Source organism: Pagrus pagrus (assembly GCF_965226575.1).
Source record: "Pagrus pagrus genome assembly, chromosome: 10".
NCBI classification, from domain to species: Eukaryota; Metazoa; Chordata; class Actinopteri; order Spariformes; family Sparidae; genus Pagrus; species Pagrus pagrus.
In genome coordinates, this window is record NC_140194.1 from 24,053,207 (window position 1) to 24,063,841 (window position 10,635).

The window sequence follows — 10,635 nt, forward strand, 5'->3', positions numbered from 1 at the left end:
CCTTCTCCTGCTGCCTCTCCTCCACTGCACGCAGAGTTGTAGTAGTGGACCACTGTTGGATAACAACAGGAAACATTTTCTTCTTTCCCTGGGACTAAAAGCTGAAGTTTACTTGGGGGAAGTTACGTGCAGATAAAATGTCGTCCTGGGTGAAATCATCTGCAGGAGCCCGGCGACCAGCTGCTAACCCAAACGGAAGGTAAGCCGTTTGGTTTCATGTAGCAAGTTTAGCATTAGCAGCTAATATGCTAGCAGCCTTAGCAAAATACAAAGCAGTGTGGGCTCTACCGACTGAATACCCCACCCCTTCTGGCTGTTAACGTTAGTAGCGTTTGCTTATTTGTCAACACACACTAAAAAACTCATTTTTGTGTTGGGCAGTACACAACAGTTGCGTATGTTTCGGAGAGCAGCGCCCTATCCCACCAGAGAGGACAGGACCGAGGAGATGAAGGATGCCCTGGATAGGTAACAGCTTTATGTTGACATAGAGTCATACAGCCTGTCATGAGACTACTGGATGCAGACTGCCCCTTCAACTGATAATAAGCAATGCATGTCTGGAACTGTTGCCACCCCACTCTGCATGTGAATGGGTTTTTGTTTATTTCTCACAAAGCATATATCTATTGCTTAACTACAGTCTTACAGCCACAATACACTGACACAAGTGATATTTCGGTGTGTGTCACAGTGCTTGTTGCAACAGTTAGTTGACAGGTGACAATTCTGCCTCTTTGCCCAAATGTTTCAGCAATTCACAGCTGAATGTTTTAGCACCACAGATGGTCAGTGATTGTTTGACCAAATAATAAGCATTGTGGCACATTCATCTCTGAGACCCAGGTTCTTTGCAGCGTACTTGACTGTGGGAGTTGTAATGGATATGCCAACTGTTTGGATATGAATCTCTAAAACTCAGTTTTCAGTCTTTATATCTTCAATCATTACAAGTCATCACATACTGTATAATTACCCAGTGAACAGTAGGCCTAATATATTGCCGTCATTAAAGTGTAACATTAAAATAATATTCCTTTTCATCACTTTTCTTTCAGTTATGAAGAACTAGAGCAAATGAAAAACTATCCAGGAAGTGGGAAGTATGAGGGGTACAAACATCAGCCCAATGGTGAGACTTTTTCTTTATATTATCACTGGAAGTACAATAATTAGTTTGAACCACTCAATGTTTTGTATGCTTTCTGTTAAAAAGAGGTGCTCAGAAACTGTGCACACACACACCATTTTATTTTTATTCCTCGTAAAAATTCAACAACTTTGTTTTTGTGTCACTGCGTATTAAATGAAGTAAAATTGTGGTTCTTTAAAATCTGATATCCCATTGGTTGATGCTTTTAAATACCTCCTATGTTATGGTATGATACCCACGATATGCATTAACCTTAAAAGGCTGCTTCATTGGCATTGCTTAACGCTGATCGCAAAATAACTATATCATTTGGTCTTATTTCCCTGCCTGCAAATTTCTGTCTCTCGCTTATCCTCCTCTCTGTCTCCCATTACTTCCTTTTCCTTCCTTCCCAACATCTTCACCATACTCCAACCGCCAGTCAAGCCACCCAAGCCAGTGAAGCCAGAGGGCAGCACTCCAGCAGACAGACGTAAAGCCCTGTATCAGAAGTTCTACAGACAGGTGCAAGAAGAGAGGAGGCCGCCCGACTGTGTGGTCCTCTCTGTCGCCAGCCAGTGCCTGTGAGTACTTACAACAATAGTCCAGACCAAAAGCAGTTTAAGCAGACTTCTGGGCGACTTATACACGCAGGGCTTTACTGTTTATACTTGGCTGCCAGTCATTGAGACAACACTGATCGATCTCATTTGATTGTCCATGTTTATGTCAGCAGCACATCCTCATTTTGACTTGGCTGGAATGACACTGATCCTCTGGTTTAACTATATGCTTTAGTTGCTGCTATATGCAAGTGCTTGTTGTCTGGGAGATAACACATCTCACATCATTTAACAACACAATAATAATGATACAGACAACAGAACACAACACAACGGTCACTTACAGATTACATGTAGTTTGGAATTCTTCTTAGAAGAAGGGAAGTCACTTCACAGACAGAGATGTAACTTTCCGTCTTTTAAGCACTAAACACTTTTTAACATAGAAATGAGCAAGAAGCTTGGTCACTAGATTTGTGTACAGTTTATAAAGGAATATTTTTTGCATCACAATTTTCATTTTCAGGTCAAAAATCTGTACGAAGTCTGTACCAAACAAAAGTTGTTTCTTTTTTACTTGTGGGAACAAGATTTGTGGGCTGGGACGTCTCTGCAGCACTACAGTACTTCGTCACACATTTCACCTTCATCAAAAAACATTGGAGCTTTTCTGATTTGAATATTGCTCTCAGCCATATTGAGGTTTTTTGATTAATTGTGCAGCCCTATATTGAACTTTTGAATGATCGAATCAGTTGACTCTGTATGCGTATTTGACAGCAGCACTCCCAGTGGCTCTTAGGGGTGCAGTACGCTATAGTGAGGTGGTAAACCATCATCATGCACCATATTACTCCAAGAAATAAAGGCTCAGGTTATCCTTTCATAACCTAGCGTGTTTTAGACTGTTGTGTTGAATGATAATGCCTGTCCAGTTAATTTGATTATTGATCAGTTACAGACTGGGCCCTGTTTCTCTCCTCCTGACAGCAATATTTCTCATGTCTTTGAGATGTTTGCGACAACACAAAGTTTTTCATAACACATTTTGCTATGTTCTTTGTATCCTTGGGAGCCTATTTTTCAGTTAAAGAAAGGTGGCTGATAAATAGCTGTTTGACAAAGACAAGATCCAAATTTCATCCACTTTATTTGATATGCAGTTTTATTACTGTGCCGGATTTGTGTGGAAAGGCACGTTTCATGCCCACACATGAAGAAAGTAAGAGCTATACCTTGACTTTGCAGCCCTCTCTCATTCATAAAAATGCAGTGTGTAACATTAATCACATCTTCAGGCAAATCCAAATTAATACATAATAAGGATGTGCCATCCAGTCTACCATTAAATCTTTGAAATACAAACTGATTTGTTTCCAGCAGCACACCTTTCCACCAAAGCTATAGAGCTGTTGAATACAGTCTGATCCAAATGCAATTAAGTAACATTTCTTTTCCCTGCACAGCACATATCAAATGTCTTTGATCACACATTCTCTTAAAGCAACTTTATTTCATAAAAGGCTTCTATTGTTACCTACCAATGACCTGCTACACACATACAAGCCAACTCTTCTTTTATCAGAAGAAGTGCATAAAACATTTATACTAACTACACAGTGCAACATCATAAAATGAATTAATGCACAAGATACACATGCACAAAAGGCAACTATGAAGTTGTACCAAATATGGCAGCTGTGTCTGCATTTCTGTTACTATGACAGTAATAATAATAGTACTAGTAGCCAACAGGCTAGCAGACTACCTTTAAAGTGCTAAAACTGTTACACTTAATTATGTCTACAATGTGACATATCATAACAGCAGTCTATCCAGCATTTATTCCCTAAACCACAAAACGGATTCAGTTTGTCAGTACCATAGCACACTTAACAACTGGTGACAACAAAAGTCATAAAATACATGTTAGTCAATAAGATGTACTCATTGGGATTTTAAACCCGGTGATGTTGGCTATAAATTTGACAGTATATGTGTAACTATTAAGTAATTTTGCATGTTTTTCTTTGTCTTTTTTTCAAAAACATGTGCTTATTGTTACAAATTTGTTTCAAGCTTTTGGTTTTGATCAAAGTTTGGAAGTAGGACAGTATTGCTACAGTATGGATATCACTTGCAACTATGCTTGCTTACCTTGACCACTGCATACAGACAAACTGCTAACTGTGCAGAGTCTAGCAGTTTGTAGCCATATTTGCCTTTTTGTTCCCTCAATTTTTCTCAAACTGCTTTTTCTACTTCTGTGTCCGTGAACGACATCCATCCAAACGCCACGATTCAACAGAGTGGTCACCAACTGCACTGCATTTTTTGTTTTTTACCTTTGACAGAAGGACTGCACTTCTTTGCAGTTTCAAAACATCCATCTGAATAAGGTCCTCTGATTTACCTGATTTTTTACCTAAACACATACTACTATAACACTGAATACATCAATGAGAAATCCAAAAACTTGTGCCATGCAAAGCGCTATAAAACACTTGGTCCTGTCTAAATAAAGAGACATATTACACTCGTTTTCAGGTTCATAATTTTATTTTGGGTTACTTCTAGAAAAGGTTTACATGCTGTAATGCCCAAAAAACACATCTGGTTTCTCATACTGTCCAGTGCTGCAGCCTGTATTCCCCCTCTGGCCCCCCTCCCGAAAAGCCCAGTCTGCTCTGATTGGTCATTTCTGTCATGTCTTTAGCTTCCAGTTAGCTTCATTTCTACTGTTAACCATCTGCTGGGTGCTAATCAAAGTTACACACAGTTGCTAAGCAAAATAATAACTGAAGTTTGACCATGTCTTTTTCACACATACATAGCTATATGGTGAAGATCCTGGAGCGAAATGGGCTTCGCATAGTAACAAAGCTAATGCTCGTTATTTACAAACACAAAAAGGAGCACGAAAAAAAAACAGTTCAAACCGCCATCAAACGTACTACTCGTTATTTAGTTGGCTTAGCGTTCACACAGTTTCTCCTGACTGTAGTAGCCACAGTAGCCGAGCAACCTGCTAACGCATGATGCGACAGGCTGAGCTACAAAATTAACAATAAAACATCATAAAAATGGCAAAACTTACAGCTTCCAAGTTTGAAGTTAGGTCAGACACAGCTGGTATCGACTGATTCTTGAGCTTGTACAGTTACAGTTAAACACACATAGTTCAATAGTTTTCCAGTCATTGTGGTGACATTTGTTGTCACATTTTCACCTAGATGAAGACGTTTGTGTTGATTCTTGCAGCCAACAACAGATCATCTCCTGTGTTTGGCGCTTAGCTTAGCTCATCATGTTACAAATATCCTGTAGTGTCACACTTGTTGAAACGCTGTGGCTCCTTGTTAAAAACATGCTCATCTGTGCAGCCAACAAAAGAGCAGCTGTGCTTAATTCATTCTTACAAGCCGAACAAGCTGCTAAGCATAAATGCGTGACATGTAGTGTAATGTTATGAAGTCATGCAATTAAACAAGGCTTTACTGACGAGGCTTTTTAACTTTCAAGCACACTTACATGCACACAAACCCATATAACACAATGAAGGAATGGAAAACAAAATGAAAAGGCATCACATGTCTCCTTTAAAGATCCACACATACAGAATTCACTACACAAAAGGAATGATGACTTACAGTTAAGTTTTGTTTGTAAAGCACACTTTAAATCTTGAAATGACACTATGAGAGATATAATTTAGGTTTCTCTATATGCCAGTGGAGTCACTTAATATAAACATGTCAAGTTAACAAAGTGTTTCTCTTCCTCTCAAAGGGATTACCCCAAATCGCTAAGCCAGTGCTTGCAGGAGCGTGGCCTCACAGTGGAAATGCTCTACCTTCAGGCGGAATCGGGCCTGACCCGGGCCCTGCAGGATGTCCGAGCAGACGGCTCCCCGTTATGTATTCTGGTGGAGCAGACAAACATAGCTCTGTCCTCCTGCACTGTTATCATATTCTCAGAATCCCTCAAAAGTAAGTCCCTACCCATCATTCCTTCAAGATTAGCCAAACAGCCTCAGTTACAACCCTCCATCCCTTCTCAACTAATGCTCTAATTCACGTTCTACCAAAATCGGAAATATAGAAAAGAACTCCCATTAAACAAACACCAACATACAGAGTCCTTAATCTACAGTTCCTCACCCCACTGTTCTACCGTGTATGTAGTTGTATATATATTCTTATATATCTATAGAAAATCTCCAAAAAAGTCCCATCAAATCTACACAATCAAATCTTCACATATATTCCCTCAGTGTATACGCTAATGGCTCTCTGTGTCACTAAAAAACACTGCTACACATACATAAAATAACATACTGCAAAATTACAAACTGAATGAAGCCCAAAGTATAAAAGTATTTATGTAAAAGGGATAGTTCCACATTTTGGTTTGGTTTTCTTGCCAAAAGTTAGCTGAGAAGATCAATGTCACTCTCATATCTGTCTGATAAATGAAAACTACTGGCACCATAAATGTCACTTACTAGCACATTATACCTTATTTGTTTAATCTGTAGCAAAACCTCAGAACAGCCAGAATGCAGTGTAAAAACGTTTCAATGTGTGGGACTATTCTTGTCCTTACTGTGAGGTTGCTGGACAACCAGCGAAGACTCCAATAACTTACTTCACCCCGGCAAATTCTTCAGTCTTTGGACAAAGCCGGACTAGCTGTTTCCAGTGTCCGTGCTAAACTAAGTTAACCAACTGTTTCCTGTAGCTTCATATTGCCCGACAGACACAAGAGTGATATTGATCTTGACTGTGACAGACAGACAGGTGTATTTCCCAAAATGTGAATTATTCCTTAAAAGAAAACAATCATTTACCATAACTTGAGTCATGACACAACCTGTGTGATTTAGATTCCCCACAAAAACTGATATTTTTTAAATAGCATACAACGCACAAAAAATCTGCATAATACAAATAACAAAAATGCATTATATAAAACAAGAGCATCACTACTCTGCAAAGTGATGTAGTTGTTCTCAGAATGTGAAACTTTTCATTGCTCACAAAAAAACCCAACCATTTTCTAGTCTGGTCTACACAACCACAATAAAATCAATTCAATAAAATCAATGTTGTATGTGTCCTTAAAGTAAATATAAAACAGGAATGACTTAAATACACAACTCATTTAAACTTTATTCATTGTGTATGAATGCACATAACAGAATTCAGAGCTTGATAAGCAGTTACTGTATGTGCAGTAACGTTATGCAATAAAAAATAAGATTACTGATTAAATGCACATCCTAACACAAACTGCATGTCCCTGATTGGCCCATTTCTTCCAAGAAACCACCACCCCCTTTCAAAAGCATTTCCTTCCAAAATACCAATGCATCAGCTCAATATGGCGACTGAAGGCGTCACAAAAAAACAACATTGATTTCAGTATGACCTGAATGACGTGTAAGAACCCTGTTGAGTTTTTAGTGCAGTTTTTAGTTTTTTAGTTTTTTTTGTCTTTTCTTGTTTCACTTCTTTCTTCCCCTTCAGTCCCCTGACACGTCACCATTAACATTCCCATTTCCCTCCCAGTCCATCGCAACATGCCCAAAGACCAGGCCATGGATTTTGTTGTAGCTGAGTACAGTCGCAGCCTGGCCAAAGAGCGTCTGCCAAGGGATCCCGCAGACCTCGCAGCACAGGCGTCACAGCTGCTGGATGACTTCCTGGACCGAGAAAAGATCGAGCGCCACGCTGTTCCCTCTGAAACCCGTCCGCTCCTCATGCTGTTAGCTGACGGGGTGCACCTCTACCCAGAGGAACTGCAAACCATCGCAGAGTATGTCCATTCTCGGCAGCAGCACGTGCAAGGTGGGAAACTGGTTGAACTGTTGTACCTAGAGCTGGGACCGCTGCTACACTAATATTACGGATTTCTCCTTTAAGGCAAGATGAGTAGGATCTGTCAGTAATAATTTGTAAGTACAACATTCAATGTTGACCACTCCTCCATTTAAGTAGCTTCCTCTTGTATGTGTGCTTATGATGACACCTTCCCACCCTCAAGCACTGCATTCTGTTATTGGGTGGGGGATTCACACTAGAGCATGGTTACCCAACCCAAACCCCACGCGTCCTGATGGGTCCTGGCATCATAATAGTGACGGGGATTCAGTCACATCAATTGACGTAGTGCTTGAAAGTTCTTTTACGGAGGGTATTTGTCATTTTCCAGGTGGCAAACATTGGAACTCAGGTGACAAACTAAGTGCTTTCAAACACTGTTGGGATCAAGTTGGGTTGAGATGCAATTCTGTTTGTAACTTCTTATTTGTTCTTTCTTCCTCTTTGGGCCGTACCTTTCCTAACTGTTGTGGTTCTTTAATCTTTCTTTCTCTGCAGCCTCCAACACTGAGGGGGAGAGGGGTATAATGCTACCTCCAGGTCTGGGGAAACCACCTCCTCTGCTCCCTACTCCACCTGGGCCCCCTCAGCCCCAGTCTGCAGACAGAGAAGATGGGCCAATGATAGACCTCCCCCCACCTACACGCCCTCCTCTCTTGCCTTCACCAGGTTAGACTACAGTTTGACCACGTACTGAAAACATCTTTTTAACTTGACAACTTAACTTTACCTGACAACCATATGTGAATTGTGTTTTCATGCACCTGTGTCAGAGGCCTCTAAATTAATTATGCCTAGTCCTGTGATCACAAGTCTTCTGTCTCTCCTTTTAGGCTCTTATCCCAAAACTAAACCTCCTCCGCTGCTGTCCTTGCATCGACCTCCCGGTCCGTCATTGGGGGCTCCAGCTCCACGAGGCCTCTTGTCCTCACACATGCCCTATGGTGTCCCCACTTTGCCTCGCGGACCGCTACTACACCACGGTCCTCCATACCACCCAGGGCCCAGGGGCCTTCTCGGGGGTAGAGGAGCTATCCTGCCATCTCTAAAGAGTTCCCGTCCTCCACTTCTCTCTGCTCCAGGTGGGTTGCTTCTACATCATCCCCCCCCCCCCAATGTTCCTTGGTCCTTTTTATGAAATGTATATAAGTTCAGGGTGATTTTAGGATTGCAATCCAGCATTTATATAAAATTACTGTACTGTACTACTAAAACAAAATGCTGATTATAAACAGACAATGAACTTAGTTTTGAACCTTATTGTGTAATGTCTGTTTTCTTTCCCTTTCTCCCTCTCATTAGGTGCCCCTCTTCCACGACCAGGCGGCCCCCGACACTGAGAAAAGACACACCAACACACTGACACACTGTAACAGATGCAGGCTACAAGTGCCAGCAGTTTTTTGTTGAAGCTTTCACATAACAAAAGACTCCTGGACACTGTGTAGGATGCTTGTTCTGACCTTTTTAAAAATACACTAGTACACCACGTTCAGGTAAATGAAAAAGACGGTGGTTAATGTTTGAAAGTATCATCTTTTTGTGAATGGATTGATGGAGGATGGCATGGACTATTCTATTGACTGATCTTTTTTCCCCCCAATATCCCTCAGTCATTGTTTCCTTGTTTCTCTTACTGAATCTCTCACCCACAGTCATCCTGGTAAAAAATGATGTTCTGTACTGTTCTGTTCTCAACTCTACATTGTTTATGTAGGTTACAGTGACAAACTGGATAAATCTTTGACTACCCAACGGCATGCAAAAATAAATCTGATCACCAGTTGACATCAGGTTCTTATTTAGAGCAGCAACAGGCAAAGTATTGGTGATCATACGGTGGTAATAGGACTTTTTTATTTTTCTGTATATAGTGAATATATCAAGTAATCTACCTGCTGTGTATTGTTTCAAGATGGTGCTCAAGATTTCACAAGGAGTGGTCAAAGAATCAACAACCAATTGAAAGTTTGTTTATACAAGCTCTATTCTTGGCTTAAGTTGTATTTTTATTTATATATAATTTTATTTTTCACACAAGTAGATGTGACCAGTCTGAAGGAGTTTGTATATTGGTTTTCATTCTGAAGTTGCATGTACTATATTTGGCACCTTTTTTTTTTTTTTTTTTTTTTTTTTTTTAAACAACAAATCCTTTTGAGTTTATGACATCCATGTGTTGTCTTTATAACCACGCTTCCTTTGTGTAAGTGAGAGTAATTATACATGACTAAACTGAACTAAAAATACCAACCTCTACCCTGGCATTAAAAGTATAGTCTCCCCAAAAAACATCAGCTTTGTTTTGTCATCAAGAATACAAAAACAGATATTTGTATGTTACATCAAAGCACAAGAGGCAGCTTGTTTATAATGTTTGCCATGATGACCTATAGAAATCTGAACTTCATGATGTATCCTTTATTTGTCAGTAATTTATGCAAAATCCAAGTGAACAAATATTGGATTTTCTTCACAGAAGAGTGTCTGTTTTTTAAAACCGTCTAAATAAAAAACATCTTTTTTTGTAATTAGTGTTTTATTGCATTTTTTCTATAAACATTGTCACATTGTGGTAAACAAAAAATGACTGTTATATACAATAAATGAATTTATAAATTAGACAAATGTATTTTACTATATTAATATTTACCATAGTTCAACTGGGTTTACAAGCAACATCTTCCTCAGACATATCAGATGTTTATGTGAGTATTATGTACATAGTTTGCTTTACAAGATTTGTCCACATGAACAATGTATAGTAGGTTTCTCACTTCACCACGTGTTTTCAGTCCTGTCCTCAAGCTTAAAAGCTAACTGCTAATTGTTTGTTTTTAAGTTGCAATTGATGATAATACTACTTTGTAAACAAATATTGTGTCTTTCATATAACATAACATATAAGCTGAAAGTTTGGATCTTCATTGATATTTTTTCACCTTGGCCTGTCCATCAACTCTTGGATACGTTTAAAATGTGTCACTTGTGAACTCCAGAATTGTTTTATATACTATTCACATACTTATTTTTTAACATACACCATTATCATTGAAGA

At 39.4% G+C, this 10,635-nt stretch overlaps 1 protein-coding gene across 1 annotated transcript; it reads left to right on the plus strand.

Annotated features, from left to right (window-relative positions):
• LOC311263295 (uncharacterized protein) lies at nt 1-10,103 on the plus strand. The gene is made up of 9 exons (XM_084363256.1): nt 1-199; nt 382-468; nt 1,059-1,132; nt 1,575-1,716; nt 5,485-5,684; nt 7,266-7,544; nt 8,076-8,246; nt 8,411-8,659; nt 8,880-10,103. The coding sequence occupies exons 1-9, from the start codon at nt 138-140 to the stop codon at nt 8,915-8,917; spliced, it is 1,302 nt and encodes a 433-aa protein (XP_084219382.1). The 5' UTR covers nt 1-137; the 3' UTR covers nt 8,918-10,103.
• Nucleotides 10,104-10,635: the final 532 nt, after the last annotated feature.

Excerpts from the sequence above, each read along its gene's own strand:
- LOC311263295 (XM_084363256.1), top strand. The coding sequence starts at position 138 with ATGTCGTCCTGGGTGAAATCATCTGCAGGAGCCCGGCGACCAGCTGCT. Across the intron at positions 1,133-1,574 it reads GTACAAACATCAGCCCAATG|TCAAGCCACCCAAGCCAGTG; the intron begins GTGAGACTTTTT and ends TCCAACCGCCAG. Across the intron at positions 7,545-8,075 it reads TCGGCAGCAGCACGTGCAAG|CCTCCAACACTGAGGGGGAG; the intron begins GTGGGAAACTGG and ends CTTTCTCTGCAG.